The sequence below is a fragment of the Silurus aristotelis genome (genome assembly GCF_946808225.1).
Source record: "Silurus aristotelis genome assembly, chromosome: 9".
In the NCBI taxonomy this organism is placed as follows: domain Eukaryota; kingdom Metazoa; phylum Chordata; class Actinopteri; order Siluriformes; family Siluridae; genus Silurus; species Silurus aristotelis.
Window position 1 is genome coordinate 8,379,539 of NC_139582.1, and position 22,284 is coordinate 8,401,822.

At 37.3% G+C, this 22,284-nt stretch overlaps 1 protein-coding gene across 3 annotated transcripts in view; it reads right to left on the bottom strand.

Annotated features, from left to right (window-relative positions):
- Positions 1 to 341: 341 nt before the first annotated feature.
- The window catches only part of nfatc3a (nuclear factor of activated T cells 3a), an 83,221-nt gene continuing 61,278 nt past the window's right edge, over positions 342 to 22,284 (bottom strand). For all 3 annotated transcript variants that reach the window (XM_083550219.1, XM_083550220.1, XM_083550221.1), the window contains 2 exons: positions 19,686 to 20,633; positions 342 to 3,900 (listed from right to left, as the gene is read on the bottom strand). In XM_083550219.1, coding sequence (XP_083406345.1) covers positions 3,824 to 3,900; positions 19,686 to 20,633 — 1,025 coding nt within the window. In that variant the 3' untranslated portion in view covers positions 342 to 3,823. The remainder of the gene's footprint in view (positions 3,901 to 19,685; positions 20,634 to 22,284) is intronic.

Genomic DNA, 22,284 nt, shown 5'->3' on the forward strand with positions numbered 1-22,284 from the left:
CTGGATGCCCTTCCTAACGCAACCCTCCCCATTTACCTGGGCTTGGGCCCGGCACTAAGAGTGCACTGGCTTGTGCATCCATAATGGCTGGGTTGCACATTGAAAACATTAAGGTAAAAAAAAAAAAAAATCAGATTTTTGTGGTGTCATTTTTCTTGCCAAATATGAATCATATTTTGTTATTGGATTTATATTTAAACTCTGTAATATACACGTATTCATCATTATCTTTAATAATAAACTACCATGCAGCATGTAATTCCTGTAGAATTATTATTTAAAGGTAAATTGTTGCAGAACACAGAGATTTGATTCTATTATTATAAAGTAAGGATGGTCGGTTTCTGTTTCCATGTTTTTATTGATACACTACATCAGAAGAGCCTACAATGCAAGTTTATTCCCTTTGGATAATTTCAAAAAAAAAAAAAAAAAAAGCACTGCAGTCTTAAAAATTACAAAAAAGTTTAAAATACAAAATGTACAAGAAATGACAATACAAGGCTCTGTAAACAGCAGCAAAACCTGTATTTCCCTTTTATTTTACAAAAATGTTAGTAGAATATATATATATATATATATATATATATATATATATATATATATATATATATATATATATATATATATATATATATATATATATATATATTATATTCTCCATCTTTCGGAATGACATCCATCTTCTTCAAAGTATCAAAAATAGAGTTTTAGAGTCTGTTTGTCATCTGTCTGTAAAACAGGAACACATTGTTCGGTCTTTGGTTTGAAGAACGGGACAAAAAGTAGACGGTAGCCAGGAGCTCGGTTTCTGTCCCAGAATTCCCGTTTGTCGTTCCGCCCTCCTTCTACAGATGAGTTTTAAAAGCTAATTCCTAAATCAAACCCACATCAGTCAAACATCTGTGCATCAAATACAAGTTTAAGGCTTTCCTACTGTAGATCTGATGGTTTTAATTAAATAGTCAAAAGTGGCATTGATGTCACTTGTCACTACAGGTAAACTCCACACACACACACACACACACACACACACACACACACACACACACGCACGTACGTTTATATATAGGAGCTGGCTAACAAAAGTATTTGCTGTTTTCCTTTGATGCCAAATATTGCGCTGATGTCCTGCTGTCTGTCTTTGCATAGCCTAAAACAACATATTTTAGTTCTCTACAAGGCAGACTCTCTCTCTCTCTCTCTCTCTCTCTCTCTCTCTCTCTCTCTCTCTCTCTCTCACACACACACACACACACACACACACACACTTCTAAAATGGAGAATAAGATATCTGGCATGTGCTGTTCTACATGTAAGCTGCTTCATACCACTCTATGTCTAGAGGCATCAAGGTTTTATTTTTTATTTTTTTTTATAATTTATTTTGTCAAAAGGCAATAGGCAGGTTTTAGTGCATAGCAAAAATGTTTTTTCCAAAATGTTTTTTTTTTCTTTCTTTTTTCAATTTAGAAGAAGAAGTCATTAATACCTCTAAGTCTCAATGACCCAAACATGAAAAACTGAGTACCGGTTTACCTAAAATAGAAAAATATTCACACAAGACCTATTACTGTTCATTTTTTAAGGCAGGGGTCCAAAACATACTCTTCACAGATTTGAGTTCTATCAAAGCCTCAGCTATGCAGCTACACTGAAAATACAGTTCTTACAGAAAGACAGCACCCAGTGTTCGCTATGAATCAATTCCTCGAGAAGAATTCATCCAAAGAAAACGTGTAAGTTCTTTCCCTTTAACGTTCCACTTCCTTCACATGTTCTTGTTATGTGTCTATACGTAACCCCAAACACTGATTTCTTTTGAATTCCAAGAGGGGAAAAAAGTACCATCATCTTTATCTACAATGCTTTTGTTCAGGATTATCACTGATTCGGGGAACCGATCTGTAAATTCAAAATAAAAAATATTAGTAACTTTTTACAACTTCGTATTCTGCAGCATTTAACTGCTGATTGTTGAAATGCAATTCGGATGCTTTCACGCTTAGTTTTTCTCAATTCACATTTTTAGTTCTATGGCCACATGGTGGAGGAAATGTGCTTAACAATAAAATAAAATACAATTTGTGTGAAACAGCTTAAATGAGTGCTGGTAGAAAAAAAAACAATGAAATGTAAGATGATATTTCAACACAGCACACAACGAGAAATTCAACCAAACTCTGATGGTAACAATACCAGAACCAAAACCGGTAACCTTTTTTTTTTTTTTGCACTAGCATGTGACAAACTGCTCGTGTTGCTTTTCGAACATGTCATTTACATGCTCTTTGTATAAGTTGACATCCACTGAAGAATCTGTACCACCTATGTTTTTGCAGACTAACTAGTTCCACAAAGATGCTCGAATCAGTGTGAAAAGCAATGCAGGCAAAACCAGCAAAAATGGCTATATTCTTCATAACACTGCATAACAGAGTTTGGAAAACAGGAACAAAGTTTTGCACTTGAAATTGTGCATGGGAATAAACAGCAGGGAGGAACTCAAGCTGTGAGAAGGGAAGTAAAGAATATGGGACATCGAGATGTAATTTGAGTTAGTCATTTGGATTTGATTCTTTTCCACATCATACCTAATTTGCATAGAATTAAAAAAGGTTATAAAACTGTATCTCCATGTGGTAGATAGGTAACTAGTTGCCTGTTGCTTGTTAGCATAAACACAGGGTTGTGGTTACAGTTTTACTTTTACCTCACAGCATAAAAGAAATAAACTTCTGTAGAAAAACCCGGTACAATCTGAAAGCAGCATTTCCAACCACGACATCATGGCCACCATATTGAACATATCTGGAACCTACATCTCTTAGCATGATTGTCACTTGAAAGGCACACAGGAGTATCAGCGAACACACTGACAATACGACAGCTTCTCTCATTGTCTCAAACACTTTAACCTGAATTCCACGTTCTACAGTGGTATAGATTTCCCTCAAATTAGTTTGAGTGCGTTGTGTTTTTGAAAATGTTACACGCTTTGCTGCACACTAAAAGTTGAAATGCAAAACACGCAAACTTGAACTGTGTCGCGGGACAGAGTTCAGCTTTATGAAGAAGAAAACCTAGAAAGAAAGAAAAAAACCCCCCAATATAACAAGTTCACTGAAAGCTTTTTTTTTTCAGTCAATCCCATCTGCTAGGTGTATAAGGCATTTGTTCAACCTGAAGAGGAGAAAGGGTGATCGTTCATGAAAAAACAAACAGACAAACAAAAAAAAAAAAAAACACTAGAAAAGTGTGGAATGTTGCATATCATTATCAGCAGATTGTCCTCCAGAGGGCGCTGCTGAGACCAGGCTTAATTTAACTCATCAAAATAACTCCCGAATTCCCCAAATCCAGAGCAAAGCATCTACATACTTTATGCTACATTTGGTCTGTGATTTTCTTTTTGTATTGCATATGGGCTGCATAGATTGCTCTTTTCTTTTAGATGGCTGATCCAAAAAAAAAACAATAACAAAGAAAGCACCTGAGAACTACTGCAAGAGAGAAGAAGCTGAGACAGATAAAGACAAACTGTTCAGAATAGGTGCTGTGATTATTATTGTAGACACATTTATCCAGCATGTTTTTGTTTGATCGCTTATTTTCTCCCCCAAAGTTCTTCTTTTTCACTGGAGTGATGCTTGGTTTGTTAAATGAATCAGTCAGAATCAGTAGATCTTCTCTGGCTGGGTTGATTCTTGTCTAAAAAGATGAGTGTGGATGGAAGAGCTGTGTCTGTCTGCATCTCTTGAATCCGGAGCTCGCAGAGGCTCGCAGACACGCTGCCGTGTGGACGAGAGCAGTGGACACTGGGCTACGAGTGACTGAGCGTGCTTGCGGATCCGTGAACCCCTGGAGCCTGCGACATGTCTCTGCCGATGATCTCATTCACTACAGCAGATGGGGAAAAACACAGAGCAAAAAATGTTATAATATGGGGTGATATGAGATTATTATATTTAATAAGACATTAATTAATAAGACACATGACCATCATTTTGGATATTCAGATTGCATATTTAGAGGAAAGTGCTATTTACCCTCTTTTGCGTACATGAGCTTACAGACTTTGTGATTGACTAGCATCGCTGAGATTAATGGGAAGAGAGAGTATATTGTCTCCTCCCACACAGAGACCATGGAGGCTCTGGGGTCCTTTCCACATGCCCCCTCAAGGAAGGATGTTTTTTTCCCACTATCAAATATCTTTCTATGAACTCTACCTGGGATATAACATAATACATGTAGCTTAGTACATGTTTGCTTTTCAGTCTTAATCTCAGTAAACAGTAGTACATTTGTAAAGCCACAGCTGCTCATCATCTCGGCCACAATGCTGATAGAAATGCGCCTCCGCTTTCAAGTACTGAGGCTGCTTTTAAAAGAACTTGGAAATCTGAAATGAGATTGGGTGAGATTAACGTGTGTGTTTTGTTAGCTGCAAGTAATCAGGTGTTTATGATGATTTACATTTTTCAAAACACTGAACTCTTTGTGTAAGTGTTAAAGATTTGACCAGCTAAAGTGTCTATGTGAAAGAAAGAATACACTGCAAAAATTGCACTTTACTCTGGGTTCAGGACACATTTTCAATTTTCCAAGTTGAGAGAGTGTTATTTCTACACTACACCTGCATAATTCCTGATTTCAATTCAAATAATGCAGTGTTTTAGCTGTTGACATGCCCTTTTTTTCTTCTTTCTCTTACAATGTGAACACAGAATACAGAAAGCCACTTTAAATATTTGTAAGCTCTTTAAACAATGGACATGGTTTTAAAGCAGTCTGACAGAGTCACAAATATACAGCCATTTCAGAATCATGTTTTGGTATTTAAAAAAACAACAACAACATTTTGATGTATATGCTCAGACCTAGAAGATGCAGGAATTCCCATCTGAAGTGGGTGCAGTGTGATGCCTTTACCAACAGAGAGCAGTGTTGAGCCACTCTAAACCTCTGTTACATGTGCCAGTGGAGCGCGGTAGACCAATACCACACTCTTAAAAGCAGACGAAAAGACAGAGAGGAAGAAAAAAAAAAGCCTAAACAAACTCGAGACTTTGCTATGTGACGCACATGCTACAAATGGAAAGTCAGGCAGAAGTATTCCATTCAGCGGTTTGTAGCAGTGCAGCCACAAACTGTCCAGCTGTAACATGCACATTTTTTGTGTGAGAATGTCAAAGATGGCAAATTTCATCACATCACGTTGTCACGCTTTTAACAGCTGAGTAGAGATATATATACAGGTTTGGGCAAAGATACATCAAAATGTTTTTTTAAATTAAAATACCAAATGCCTCAACTTTAAGTGCAACAAAATAAACTTCAAAATACAGCAGCCACATCATGTATGAAAATAAACGACTGTATTTTTTTATTTTTAAAATACTTAAAAATACTTTTACTAGGCAGCATGTCATTTCTTTGCAAACCTTCCTTGGCAAAACTTGACCCATTTTTCATTTGTCTCTTCACCATTACACTGACTCAGTTGATTAAATAAACAATGTTTGATAGCAACAGCTTTTCACGTAATAAATCTGACATATGGAATATTCACATACATAATCCCTGTGATCTCCCGGATGAATGTTAGTTTTAAAGTAACCGACAGTTCAGTGTTTAACAGTGAATGACTCATAATTGTATCCTAATTTAGTTACTTGGTGTTTGGTAACAAAGGTGCACTTTGCATCAGCAACACTGACTCAATGACAAACAAGTCATTCATAAGAATAAAACTGATGGCACCTGTGTTCATAGCAACTAGTTTCTAGCTAATTAATCATTTGATTGTTAATCATAAATATAATAACATATTATGTGTCAGTCATTCATTCAAAATAATGATCCTACTAAACAGATACTTTGAACAAGGCACAATATTCGGCAGTCAAATATTTATAATTGGACACCTATTTGAAAGCTGGCAACCTGCACAGTTCTTAACTTGACCACCAGATGAATCAATGATTTTAGCAAGTCTTGACTGAGCAGGGGGGAGTGGTGGCTCCAGCGGTTAAGGCGCTGGGTTACTGATCGGAAGGTCAGGGGTTCAAGCCCCGGTATCGTTAAGCTGCCACTCTTGGGCCCTTGGGCAAGGCCCTTAAACCTCTATGCTCCAGGATACCCTTACGAGAAAAATAAACCAAGGACCGTGACGTCGGAGCGACATTGGGCCGCCTTCCCGTGGGCTCACCACCTGCAGGAGGGACCGTAAGGGACCGGTGCTGAGAGGATTGGGCAGCAGTCGAAGGCGGGGGCCTTGACAGCCCGATCCCTGGACAGATCCCTGTCTGGGGAATCTGCTTAGACTGCTGCCCCCGCGACCCGAATTACGGATAAGCGGGAGAAGATGAATGAATGAATGAATGACTGAGCAGGCACCGCATCAGAGGCCACATTTTTATGATGTCATCATGTAGACTTCTTACAATTTTCTTTGTTTTTTAAAACTACAAAAATACAAAACACAAGTATTTTGATACAAAATAAGGTCATTTTTCATGAACCCTATAAAATGCAAATGAATTTTATACATGTAACATAGCTACTTTTCATCCCTCTCTCTATATATATATATATATATATATATATATATATATATATATATATATATATATATATATATATATATATATATATATATATATATATATATATATATAGCATATGTTCTGTATCCTGGGCAGCATTGGACTGAGTGGAGTAATTACCTTGGCAGACTGTATGACAGATATTAAATAAATAAATCAGCATGTAGCCCAACATGGGGTCAGTTTTTTGGCAGGTCTCATACTAAGGCCTTATTGTTAAACTGAAACCAAAGCCGTTTTCTGCCAAATGTTCGATTGGCCAACCCAACCTTGTCCACATGCTATTCTCCAACCAACGTCACCACACGTCCCCACTGTCTTAGACACAGCAGGTGGACCAGTGGGTGTCTTATCAAGATTTCAGAACAACACAGTCAATCAGTGGTTTAACTACACAATAACTTCTCCTCCATTATCACCAACAAAAGGACCAAGAGGCAAGAAAGGAGGGTGAAACAAAAACTGAAATACCTGAAGAACTTAATTCTTTACAGCAGATAGATTAAACCTGAGCACCAGTAACTTTAAGGCCTTTTCTTTACTCTGCCAACCACAAATTTAGCAAGTTTTAAACACACTACAAACCACAGCATCACTGCAAAGATGGACTTTCACAAAGAGCCCTCACTCTGGTTCAGAGTGTGAAAATGTCACTATATATTTCTGCATTCAAATAATAAATTCCTCAAAAAGACATAATGATAATCAATAGGGAAGCTGAAGACAACATCAAAAGGTCACAAGAATTTTTAGTTCCAAAAGTCAGCACAGAACTGTGATAACACAATTAAGAAAAAGAATTAGATTTTACATTAGACATTAGAATTTTTAAAAATTGAAAACAAAGAAAAGAGATGTATAGTATCTTCTACAGATTCTGCACTATTTTAATTGTTATCTTAAAATTGTCAGATTTTTTTTTTTGTTTCATCTCATCCAAGCACATTTGGATCATCAATTTTTCCACAAATGTGTGGATCAGCCCGAGTGCACAAACTGGAAATTTGGAATCCCATTTTCCATTCAATAAACTGCTGCTGATATCATTTGTAATGGAAAACATTGTATTCGACTAGAAAACAATGCTGATTAGACTAGTGGTCTTGTAGTTTTGGGGCCCGCAGTATATCTTTTCCTGCTTTTGGAAAAATCTATAAAATACTCAAGAGACTGTTTAAAAATAAGTAGGATGGAGAGGAAAGAATGCTCTCAGAGTAAAGCAGCGAGTTTAATCCGTGCATGTTCAAACTTCTTCACTTCACTGAACACACACTTGAATCGCAAAACTTCTCTTTATCCTGTGATCTTAAAAACCTTCTAAATGTCAAAGGTGGCTTAATTTAGTGGCGTTAAGATGTACAGGATGTGTTGTTATTTAGACTTTCATCTTATTGTTAGTAGGTGTTGTTCCCCCCTTTTTTTTTGTAGAGGTTAGCGACTTCTTAAAAAATGCCAGGCCGCTCTTTTAGATCATCCTGTTCGTGTAGGCGTGCGTCTCTTCCTCTGGTAAAAAAGCTTCTCACACATACAGGCCTGCAGTGGGACGCCCTGTCAAGACTTCTGCTAAATGTGTGTATGTCCCCTGAACACACACACAGACACTGCTGAATACACCTATCTGCACCTAAGAAAAAGGAATGGAATGCACACAGAGACAACTCAGCACTTTTGGAGGTGTGGGAGTTGTGAGCAGGCTGTGGGAGATGTACAAAATCACACGCTGGGATTTTAAGTCTAGATGAGTGGGTGCAATAATGCTGCAGTCCATGGGAGAGTACAGCATCCTTCTGAAATTCATAGACAGAGTACTGAACACAAGATTTCAACTGACATTTCAGACGACAACCCAAAGCTCCACACTAGTGTCACATCTATCACAGTTACTACTTAAATACACACACACACACACTGCCATTTAGATATACAGTACACTGTGTACAGATTTATTAAATTTAATTTAAATGGCCACAAGAAAAAGTAATAGAATGATTCATTATTAAGCGTGTCCACCTTTAAATAACTTTCTGGGTTTTTTTTTTTCAGTGTCTATAACCAGAAAGCCTTATTATAGATTTAAAGTATTTATTTAAAAGTTAAAACTGCTATATTATGGTAAATGCAAAATTTTTTTTTCTAAAACATTCTAATTGTTCTGTAAAAATAAACTGGTAAAAAGCAGTTTGCTTTTTTAAATGCATTTTTTTAATACATTGACAATATAACACTTGGAATTATTCCCTCACATTTTTTTTGCAGAGTTACAGAATTAATTATCTAATGGTGATTCCGTTACATTAAATGTACTTTTAATAAAATTAGGGTACTGAATCTGAATGTGATTATATAATTGCAGCAAATATTAACATAAAGCTTGCATGTGAAAAATACAAATTATTTTGCTGATGCATAACGCATAAGAAGGATACATTTCTGAAATGAACATATATTTAAATGAATAATAAATATTTATATCAAATATATTTATTAATAGTTTAGATGATAGGGATTGTGTTGAAGTGATTGTAAGAATAAAAAAGTAAAATAAATAAAAAGGTAAAAAAATTGAGATAAATGTTTTTTTTTTTTTAATAAGTGTTTAAATAAAAAAATCATTTCAAAAGTAAGAAATGAAGAGAAGGTTATTATTTAAAAGAGATCTCTCACAAATCTGACACCCATTAGAATCACTGAGCAATAAAAAAGAGTCTAAAGCTTCATTTGCAATTTTGTTTAATTTGATTAGTGATAAAATTCCTACATATTTGAAAATAAATGTTAAAGGTGGATAAAACATTTTCTTTAATAAGGCAGAATATGTCTTTGAGTGGTTTCAAATGATATGCATCTGTAAATATAGTATAAGTATAGTATATATAGTATACTAAAAGTGTAAAAATGATGTAGGCTAAAGCTTTATTTTTAGAGGTGGAGACAGAGATGCTGAATCAGAGAACAAAGTATTTTAGATTCTACATTTGGAAATGGGTCAGTTGATAAGAATTAGTATGATGAAACATTTGGTTCTTTTTCTTTAATGAAACACTTTCTGACTAAATCTAAGCTTCCTTTTTCTCAGTTTTTTCATTTTATTAATCAGACACACTGTCTCACTGTCCTTGTGGGAACGTTTACACCATGAATACAAAAAAAACAATGCTTTCATAGATAACTCTAACCCTATCATTAAAACTAGCATCTAAAAGCAAACCATTTTTTCTGTTTGAGTTGAGCTGTTTAAAATATATATTTATTTATTTATTATTATTATTATTATTATTATTATTATTATTCTGATCATTATTTAAAATAATGACCTGGAAAATATGCCCACAAGTACAAATCTGTCAGATATTCCAATCCTTGTGTGGACACTGAGCCCTTCCTTCCACACACAGACTACAATGTTTCAGCAGCCTGTTTCTGCAGCCAAAGTTTTATGTTTTGCGAGACGCCTCATAGTTATAGTGCAGTTTTATAAATATTAAACCAAAGACACACAGTCTGCACATTTGAATGACTCAGTCAAATACGGGAAGCTGGTGTACTGCTGCATTGCTGAAGGATGTCAGAATACATTTCAGCATTCGCCTTCCCCACATGTAAGCAAGCATGATTCATCTAGAACTTCTCTCACACGTACCACTCAGCTTTAAGTCACTCTCAGAAAGAGGGGATCCTCTTTGGAGGACTGCAGGGGAACACCCCTATTTTGCAAATTCATACAGTGATACAGAATACACTCTATATACATGTAACTACCAAACTGAAACTTATAAACTGGTGATGAATAACAGCTCGACATCAGGGTCACTCTGGATGTGAATCAGAGGATGTATGTGCGACATGCATTGACTGCAAAGGCTAAATGACACTTCGAATAAGTAGCAAGATGGCTTCTTCAGAGCTACAACCATGAGGCACATCCTGAAAACCATGGGAAGGGAAAATTTATGACTGCTTAGGGTTAACAGTAATGCTTTTAAAAAAAATTGTAATAAAATTTTGAATTTATTTCATTTCCATCAATTGTTTACTTGTGGAATCTGTTACAAAAAATAATTAATATAAATAAATACGATCCTCAGTGTTTGATCTTGTAATCCCTATTTTTTTTAATGGCTTGACAGCATGACGGCGAGAAATATAAAGTTACATGTCCGTAGGGTGATACCAACCTTTAGTGTGTACACGTTTTACCTGGAATTTTTGTTTGTTGTGTACCTTTAATGTAAGACGGGATGATCTTGTGATGAATTATGTCAGAATGTATTTGATGGAAATCTTTGTAGATATCATGATAAAAAAAAAAAAATAATAATTCTAAATGTTGAAACTATTAATATATATATATATATATATATTTTTTTTTTTATTTATTAATTTTTTTTCTACTTGAGTAAGATAGAACTTGCTTTTGAGTGTATGTGAGTATCAAATGCAAAAGTACTGATCTATGAAAACTATATTTCAATAACTGATGCAATGCAGTGTTCAATTCTCCTGCACATCATACCTATTGTTACAGGACCACCGTGAGAGAACCATTAATCTCAATGGCAAGATATTAAGTGTTACATTTCTCACTCTAATAACATACTCATACTTGAGAAATGCACTAAAGTGTTTTTACTTTGTTACTTTTCAACACTGTTAAAAACTGTTATGCTACACTGATATTACCAAGTGAATGTTGCATGCTAGTACAGATGTTCACTATTAAGCACCATCAAGATAAACAGACAGAAGAAAGATAATTATTTGTGGAAGATTTTGCAGGTTGAAGTAGTAGCTAGTTGGGTCACTAAATCATCAGTGGAATTCCCATCTCATGATCCAGAAAGTGAATTACTCCACCCACATCATTAGAGGACTGGCTTTGACGTGTACCCTACTTTGCCATGTACTCCTTTACCAATCACCCATGTCTCCCAAAGTAGCATATATTTAAATATCATAAAAATCATATTTAAATCAACCAAAGAGAACTGACTCAATCTCAAAGTCATACTGTAAAGCTGTAAAGATTCTTTAACACGTTGGCTAGTGTTTTAAATTAACCAAGTATCATCAATTTGCTCACAAAGCTCTTGACCTTTGCACAACCTTGGTATATAGGCTGCGTATTATCTCTGAAAACCTGCTCATTTAAAGGACTCCGCTCTCATCTAAGTTAACAACGTCTATGCAGCAAATATATGACAAATCTAAATCAGTTTCCTGTTAGAAGCGTGAATCACTCTTCTAACTGCTGATGATTTATTTTTATGATATTTACAAATTACAAGATTGAAATTGTCTTGATTTATTTGCAGGAAATGTTTCAGACATTAATATTTGGAAACAAGGAAAATGATCTGACAACTGAACAAGATAGACTCAAGCTTAAAAGAGAGATGTAATGTAACATTCATGTTCATTGAAAACTTTTGTATACATTGTCTGATATTTTCATTTGATTTTTTAAACAAACTTGACTGGAAATAATGCGAATAAAATTTTTTACTGCACCCTGGACCTCATCAGTGCATCGTTATAACTGCTGCATGGAAAGATGATCAATTAGCATTTCCTCTGATAGATATTTTATTCGGTTCTCAATGAGCTGAGTTTGGCCCTAGCCTATGGGTTTTTCCTCCGCACACTCTCCATTTCCTGATTTCTTTTAGTGATTCACAATGGGGTTGATGAGAGGCTGCAAAAGCTATAACGTATCGTGTGCATGCGAAGTACAGGCTTAAACACTATATATACACAATATATACAAACACGACCTGCTGTGAATTCCTAAATACCTGATAGGTAAGTAAACGCTTTGACCTTATCTCTAATATTAAAAAAAAATCTGACGTGAAAAAGAATTTACACTCTATCCAAGCAATCATGTTTGCAATTTATGAGGTTTAAAACCAAGTAGAAAACAAAACATGAAACAATGACAGCTGACTAAAAGTTTCTGCCTGAAAAAAATGCAAATGTTCATGCAAACAATAAGGTGAGTGGGAAGGTGATTTCACTATCTGCTACTATTTTTGGCCACAAGTATAGATTTCACGTAATGGATGACAAACAAGACTGCAAAAGATCTGAGAATTTTTCTGATGTTAATCTAAAACTTATACTTATATACATATATATATATATATATATATATATATATATATATATATATATATATATATATATATATATATATATGCAGTGGATTTGTAACAAACAAATAAATTGTAATTGCTAAAAACCAATAAACCAATAAATTGATCCAAAAATATCTCTAGGAACAATACTGTTGATTCTGAATTAAATAAATAATTAGTAAGTAAACCCTGGTGGAAATTAGCTGAAGCTTCCTGTTTTGATATAATCACAACTAAAAGAAACGCAGCCTTGAGCGTGCACGGAGACTGGATTTTCTTGTCTCAGCTGCCGTTTTAGTTACTACTGTGCTAATGCTGGGAGAACATCACTGACCTCACCTTTAATGTGACAAATGATTGATTGGGTGTTGTTGGCGAGGTTGCACATTAAAGCAAATTGAGATTGTGTTGTTAACAAACCTCACCTTTTTATGCAAACTGGTAATTAAAACAATGAGGAATAAAGTAATAATAATGATTTAGGAATAGTATTTCTTGAAATACAAAAAGAACAGTTTTCAAGATTCTCTAAAGCACAGCTGTGCATCATTGTCTTCAGCTGAGTGCATTTGTGCACACACACACACACACACACACACACACACACACACACACACACACACACACACACACACACACACACACACACACACACACATACACACACACACACACACACACACACACACACACACACACAGCCAAAATATATAATTTAAAACTTATTGAGACACAATCGTAGGAGCTTTTTGTGAGTCATTAGAGCTGGAGCTAATAATGATGCTGCTGCTGCTGCTGATGATGATGATGATGAGAACATTGTGATTTTATCCTTTTCTGCAATGTAATGCAGTTTATTTGTGATCAAATCCGTAACGCCTAGATTAATAATCAGATAACTTGAAACACACAGCTGAAAACTTGTGTGTGGCTGTGTTTGTGTGTGTTTAGGTAAACAGTAGTAATGTATTACCCAAAAAGAGAGAGAGAGAGCGTAAAGCCCAGAAGGCTTTGGCTATTATTAACCCAGACCAACTCATGCTGAGGTGGCAGCTGCACTTTACACCAACTAAAGAGCAAATAAAGCAGCACACACCCACACAATTTTCTCCCCACTCTCTCTCTCTCTCTCTCTCTCTCTCTCTCTCTCTCTCTCAATCTCTCTCTCACACACACACACACACACACACACACACACACACACACACACACACACACACACACACACAAATCCCATCTATCTCTCAAAAATTCTTCCTTACTAGAGAAAAAATTTGTACTAAAAACACAAGCCAGCTAGGATTGAGAACATGCTCCGGTCGCCTAAATAAATTTACACCAGTTGTCTGTTTAGGATAGGTAAGGAGAATAATTGTTCACAAGGTGACAGGCCATATGGGTTAGTTGATTGATAAAGAAATAGAGCAAAAAGGAAGAGAAGAGAAGAGAAGAGAAGAAAAGAGAAGAGAAGAAAAGAGAAGAGAGAAAAAATGACCTAGCATACGCTGCTCCTTCTGTTCACAGTGTCATCCAACTCCATGAGAGAAAATAGGCAGCTTTATTTTTGCCTTATGTCCATGTAATGCGTCAACATGCACACACACACACACACACACACACACACACACACACACACACACACACACACACAAACACTCTCACACACACACACACACTCGCTCATGCACAGTCTACATAAGCATGTGCGTGTGTGTGTATGTGTGTATGGTTCCCTGCTTTGTGTCCATCTGTCCATCACTATATTACTCCTCCTTCCTTTCCTTCTAAAAAGATACTGATATAATGCCTCAACCACCGCACACACACTATCCTTAGGAGGACCTTCTACTGTTATACTTGGCCTTTACCTCTACCAACACTTACACCTAAACCTAACCTTACCTCCAGTTTTGAGAGGAAAAAACAAAACAACAACAAAAAAGAGACAAAATCATACAGAGACCAGCTACAATCCCCCACAGGATGCAAACTATCAGATTCTTTGTGGGACATTTGTTTCTCAAGAAGATATTAAAACAGCACCAACATACATAATCCCAATCTGAGTTTCAGCACAAACAGTCAAAATGTGTGGAAATGTAAGATTCAATTCTTTTTTAAAGCAGACTAGAGAGTAAGGAGTAAAGAAAAAGCAGTCATGATGTTCACAACTCACAATTCCATCAATAATCTTTCATTTCATTTGATATTTTAACTAGTTTTTCAAAATAAAATAAAGAGAAGTCTATTTGTGACTATTCCAAACTTTTGATTGGCAGTGTACAGATAAGTGCATATGCCAGCACCAACGGATGCCCAAGCACGCACAAAATGTGCGAAAACAGACGCACACGCATACACACCCACCCCCACCCCCCTACACACCCACGTCCAACCAACTTCTCTGTCTTACTGTACATGAGCCAGTGCAGACTCCCATGACAGTGTGAGCTGGCACACACCAATGCCATCATTCTACAGGGAACAGATTATCTCCACATGTTTCCCTCAACACGGTGCTAGAAATCTAGTACACTTAGCACTTACAACTGCACTTCAAGCTCGGGAGAAAAACAAAGAAAATATGAGCGGAACCTAAAAAAAAAGAAAAACACGCCCTGTTTACACTGAGATTTTAAATTTAGTAAAACATTCATTTAAACTATTCTCATAGAAGAAATTCTTTATAAAATAACGATACATTTTATAACAGGACACAAAGTGTCTAAATATATAAATGTACATTTTTAAATAAACTACATAAATTTTTTTTTTAATACATTCACACATGTTGAATCTTCGATTCCAAATGGTCAGATAGTATAACATTTTTTTCATACCAGCAGCTTTTAAAGTAGGTTTCTGGTGTCAAGGTTTATATGAATACTCTGTAATACATGATCGTTTACAGTGAAAACTAGTAACAATTTAGACATGAAGCTGTACAGCAGATGGCTCACATAAACATAAAAAACCCCATCTGTAATCACTGATGGTGAAATTCTTTGTAAGGACATATTTATCTAACATGTATGGATGGAGTCTCCAGTGTCAGTACTTTGTCATAGGTAAAGCTTTAACTTTATACCTTCTGAGACAGGAAAAATATGCAGGACAGAAGGTTTCCCAGCTTCTCGTTAACCCGAAAAGCTGCATTTTTGCATTTTTAGCCTTGAGAAGTACAAAATGAGCATTGTGCTTACCTTGCTGTCATTCCATAACTGCACATTTGAGCATGCTGCTATAGGAAAAACCTTCAAGGGTGATAATTAATCAAACGTGTTTTACTTTCCAACTTATTAATCTACATTTTATACGTAGAAATAAGAATATAAAATATGCATAGCATTTAACAACTTTTTTTCTTTTGCCCATAACCCAAATGAAACCCTTGTGTTTCCCAGTTTGGTGCTTGGGCCCATTATGGCCTAGAGTTCTGCCCACTTCCTGCTCAAAAACACACCAAAAACCAGGACCCAAACTTAGCTTACTGCATTTAGAGCTCCACAAGACTTGGTTCAGTTGAGTTACAACAGAGCTAAAGTGTGGACCAGGCAACTGGGCCAAAAAAACCTGCTTATGCAGCACTGTTCCTGTTAAATATGACAAATAAAATGGAAGTGTTAAAGATCATTTAAACAGGGGAAAACTCTGATTAAGAACACAACCAGGAGTCTATCTGCGTAATACAAAAAGTCTTTGTGCTACCCTACCGAAAGTCACAAATGCGTCAGATATAGCAACCGTAAAACAGTGATTCATGGTGAGAGAGAGAAAGAGAGAGACAGAAACAGAGAGGGAGTGTGAGAGAAGCAATGCAAGAGAAACCATGACAGACCCAGGTGGCTGGCTAACTCGAGGAAGAGAAAAGGAGACATAAATGAAAGAGTGAGAGAAACAAACAGAGAAAGAGAGACTAATACAGTGAATTCATCTCCCTGATTGGAGCTGAGGTCTATTTCCAGAGCCACTCTGACCTCCTTAAAGTCGAAGCAGATCACAAGACAGCTTCAGAAAAAGCATTACATGGACAGAAATCTACACAACGCTATTTATAGCTAACAGTCACTTTGTTTATGTGTGTGCCTGGGCCTGTGCCTAAAGATGGGGGGATGATGAAGTGCGTCCAGAAAGCAGCATAAAACTTCATCGGGCTTCTCACAGTGGCGTTTGTGACCGATAGGCCGGAGGTTTACATTTTTTTTTTTTTTCTCATGATAGTACAAGTTTTACAGTTATTATTTAGTTATAGGGAATAGAAGCTAACTAAACACTTGTATTAGTATGAAGAAAAAAACCTAAAGCATGTTAGAAAAATATAGTGCAAGTAATGTCAACTAGCTGACCAATTCAGTACAAATTTTATTGCAACAATTTCTCTTCTATTTGTCTATTGTTATTGAAAAAAGTTTCCATATTTCAACAGATTGTAACTGTTTTGATGTGTTTGGAAAATTCATCATACCAATACTATATACACTGCTTTCATGCAGCAGAGCAATATATATAAATACAGTACAGACCAAAAGTTTGGACACACCTTCTCATTCAAAGAGTTTTCTTTATTTTCATGACTATGAAAATTGTAGATTCACACTGAAGGCATCAAAACTATGAATTAACACATGTGGAATTATATACATAACAAAAAAGTGTGAAACAAATGAAAATATGTCATATTGTAGGTTCTTCAAAGTAGCCACCTTTTGCTTAGATTACTGCTTTGCACACTCTTGGCATTCTCTTGATGCCTACTTTGAAGAACCTACGTTATGACATATTTTCAGTTCACTTTTTTTTGTTATGTAAATAATTCCACATGTGTTAATTCATAGTTTTGATGCCTTCAGTGTGAATCTACAATTTTCATAGTCATGAAAATAAAGAAAACTCTTTGAATGAGAAGGTGTGTCCAAACTTTTGGTCTGTACTGTATATATAAAAAAACCCATAGATCTACAGGTTGAGAGTTTCAGCTCTCGTATCATATCAATGTTCATACCAGTTCTCAATGTTGGAATATCAGAATGAAAATAAAAATCTCTCTGCTTTAGATATTTTGATCGTGGCATGGTTGGTGGTACTAGATGGGCTGGATTAAATATTTCAGAAACCGCTGATCTCCTAGGATTTTCACACTCACCAGATATCTATTACACAAATTACTGTCGAAAACAAATACAATAACACCATTAACCACTTTTTACAACCATGTTGAACAGAACACTCATTGCAGCATGAGCAAAATATTGAACCTTGAAGTGGGTGAGCTACAACAGGAGAAGACCACATTGGGTTACACTTCTCTCAGCCAAAAACAAGAATCTTAGGCTGTCCTAAGAACAGACTGTGAACACTGAAACTCTCTGATAAACAAGGTGGTTCCACCATGTAGACCCTCTGATCTCAGACTATTTTGTTGTTTTTTTGCACTGTTCTGTCTAAACTCAAAAGACGGTTGTGTGTAAAAGTTCCAGAGGAAAAGCAACAAAACATACCACAATGTTTAGAGTCACAGAGATCACACTTTTGATTCTGATGTTTGATATGAACATCTGTACATTGATCTGGAAAATCTGTGCTGTCATGTTATAACTGATAACTGCATGAATGTGCAGGTGTACGTGTTCCTAATAAATTAAATGCTGTGTATTTGCAAAATGTGTCCAAGATTTCAAAGGTGTTCAAAAATAAATAAAATATTTTATCCACAAACACTTACACATACATAGAGGCCATTTCCCTTTTGCAAGTGCTGCTCTTTAACCCACTACTCTCTGCCTGAACAATGCCTTTGCAACTTGAATGCCATAATAATAATTCACAAATGAAATAATTTTTTGCAATTACAAAAATCTTTCCAATTTTGCATACTAATGAAAAGACTACTTTGTGCCTTGGCTGCATATGAGGAAATGCTAACACATAGCCCATTTAGCTCTAGTGCATTACATTACTCAATGCTGATTGTATGCATCAACAACAAACAAGCACCTTTAATAAAATGTGTTACAGCGAACTCAGAAACACTCTGTTTCTTCCCTTCCCCTCTCAAAGAAGCTAACTGCCTGCTCAAATAAGTCTCATAATAAAGCTAATGAGGATTAGCTATGAATGATAGTGCTTGTTACTGAGATTGTTTATTGCATTACAAATTTACTGACCAGCTGGTCTACTAGAGCCTTGGGGACCCATACACAACACACGGGCACAAGCAGTCATGCACATGCACAGAGATTTCATTATCAAGACTGTCAATTATATTTCAGTTCCCATCAATGTCCAGTTTATGAAGGAGTAAGGAATTAGCTTTTGCTATTTCCTTCTGTGCTCTGGCGAGATTAATTAACACCCGTCATCAACTGATGTGAGGCTACTGACAGGAGAAAGCAAGTTAGAATTACGCCAAATTATGCTGAAAGAAAATACAATCAGGGAAGTAGTGCTAATCCTGGTTTAACATAGACAAGTCCAAAAATGGAACAAAATTGAATTAAAGATAATTACAAATTTTAGATAATAACCTTATCATACTTAAGACAAAGTGGCTGGACCACAAATTTTTGTAAAACAAGAACAAATTTCTATTCCTATTAAATGTACAAGTACAAAATTCCCTCTCAAGGGAAATGCACTTAGCATAGTATATCAGCAAAAAAAAGATGAACAGACTACAATAAACAATTTAGAGTGCCTTGTATAAGTCATCATACTCTTGAACATTTCCATGTTTTGTAGTGTTAGACCATGGATCTGAAAAAGCATTTTTATTGCTCTCTTTCAGTCCTAGTGGAATAAGACTAAAACTTTCTATAAAATTTTTTTTTTATGCAGTTGCTAAATAGATTTGCTGGGGTTGGATTAACACATACATTCTCATGTCTGACTAATAGAAGAAAAGCAAAAAAAAGGGGAAAGGTATAAATGCACCAGCACTCACCATCATCCAGTGTAATATCCTGCAGACCAATAGAACGGAACGTGAGCTCTTTGTCCTCTGGCTCCTGCTTAATGTTCAGCCTCTCTCCTTCGCTGGTAAATGGGCCTTGCTGTGGTGCCAGTGAATGCACCATGGGTCCTGCAGCAGGAATCCCTGTCATGACGGGGCTGCTGGCCTGGGGTGAGGGCTGGGCACCCAGAGGGCTGCTGGTGGGAGAAGAAGAGGTGGGTGACTGGTAGGGCAGTGAGTGCAGCTGAGGAGAAGATGGACCCGAGTGGGGCAATGGTATCATTTGTGCAGGGGCATTAGAGGGCGTTGCGCATGAAGCCGAATGTTGCTCGACTGGATGGTAGCCAAGCGAACGCTGGACCTGCATTCCAGGTTGACCAAGGGAGTGCGTAGGCGAGGTCACCTGAGCTGGGGTGGCACAGTGGTAGCCCAGAGAGTGGCTGGGGCTTGAAGGACTGGTTACAGAGACAGGGGCTGAAACTGGTGAGCCATACATCATACCCATTCCCAAAGGATGGCATCCAGTTTGCTCAGGTTGGAAGGGAACACGCTCATAGACCTGAGAGCTGGCTCCAGGTAGACTAGCTTGGCCGTTGAACGGTAGGTTGTGCTGAAGAGGGGGGTAGGTCGGCCTGGAGGGAGGCACGCTGCCTGGATGGAAGGGTATCTGGCATTCAGGAGGTGGGTGAAGACCTCGGACCTGCAGGTGAGGCAGATGAGAGAAGGTAGGTGAGTGAAGAGGGGTGCAAGGTGTCTGAAGAGGGTGCAGGGAGGGTGCCATGCCATGCGGGGAGCCTGGAAGAAGCCCATCCTGTGAATGTGAGTTGTCTGGAGAGGGCATGACTGGAGACCGAACCAGGCCAACAGCATGAGCATGAGACATGGGGATCGGCGACACTGAGGGGTCCAAATCATCTCGGTGCTCCTGTTTCACCAAGACTGAAAACAGAGCGAAAGAAAGAGAGCGAGAGACTGGTAAAGATAGTTTGAACAGTACCTAAACTTCAGCTTCAAATCTAATATCAAGATTAAAAACTCCTTTGTTTATTTTTAATAACAGAAGTGTTTATTCCTATTCCTGAAATATTATGCACAGAACAAGTTTATACGGCTGGAAGGCTGTAGTCATCAAGTCCAACATTAGCAGACCATATGCAGACAAGCCGTCCCAAAAAACAGATGCCACATAGTGATCAGTAACCCATTTTCCAATCTGGCGTTTCCTTCGTCCTCATGCGGGGGGATATTTTTACCCAGGGCCCGCTCTGAGAGAGCATATGGTGCCTGCTTTGAGTGCCACATAAACTAGTGTCAGGTTCGAAAGAGGCACTGGGCTCTGTGCCTTACAGCAATGCTCCAAATAGGAGCACAAATCCTGTTTAGTGCCTCTCTAATGCTGAAGGACTACAACACTGGATCACTGTGTTGATCAGAAAAGCGCATATGTTTGTGTGTTCATGAGTGTGTATTAACCCCACCTTTTGCATCACACCCTAAAGCCTCTTTACCCTAGATAGGTCTAACCCCCAAACCCTAACCGAAGCCACCTGCTGCCATGACAACTACAAGCTGCCACGGTTCACCCTGAGCTCTTACTGCCCAAAGCTCACATCTGATTGGCTGAAACTAGGCGGGTTAGTGTGGAAAACAGGAAGTCTGCTTTCGAGTGGGCGGTTTGTGGAACGGGGGGAGTAGGCGGGAGGATGGGCCTCTCTCACTTTCTTTCTTTATCTCTATCTGCTTCTCTCTCTCCTGTGGTGCATGGTTAGGTTAGAATAGTGTGCGACAGGGACATAGAAATAAGCTCACGTGTGATTAAATTACGCCAACGCTGTTTTTCGGTTTGAGTCAGCTTGGGAAGATAATAACAAAGCAATATTCTGCCGGAGTACACTCGCATGCGAACAAAAGACTCAATTATAGTGTAACACTGTTAATGGCTGTCGCTTAGCTCTGTTCAATTATTCTTGTGCCCTACCAGAAACAAGGCAAAATAACAGAATATATATCTTTTAAAGAAGAACAAACCTAAAATGTATTAAAACAGTCCTGACCCATCATGCATTAACAACATTAACTTCTTTAGCAATTTGAGCTAGAGGAACTCATCTGTTGGATTGGACCACACGGAACCACACAGCCTTTGCCTCCCACATGCATCAATGAGCCTTAGCCGTCCATGACCCTGTCGTCGGTTCTCCACTGTTCCTTTCTTGGGCTACTTTTGATAGATACTGACCGATGCAGACCGGGAACAGCCAACAAGAGCTGCAGTTATGGTGATGCTCTGACCCAGTCGTCTAGCCATCACAATTTGGCCCTCGTCAAACTCGCCATTACTTGGCCATTTTTACTGCTTCTAACATATAAACTTTATAGGGCATAATGTATTGCTGCCTAATATATATTCCACCCACTAACAGGTGCAAAGATGAAGAGATAATCAGTGTTATTCACTTCACCTGTCATTATGCAATAATGTCATTATTTCATGCTCCATTCTTTATAGACGTTCCTCTTTATATTCTGGTCACCTTTCTGTGTTCTTCCTATTGTCATGCTCACTATGTATCCCATGGTGATACATGAT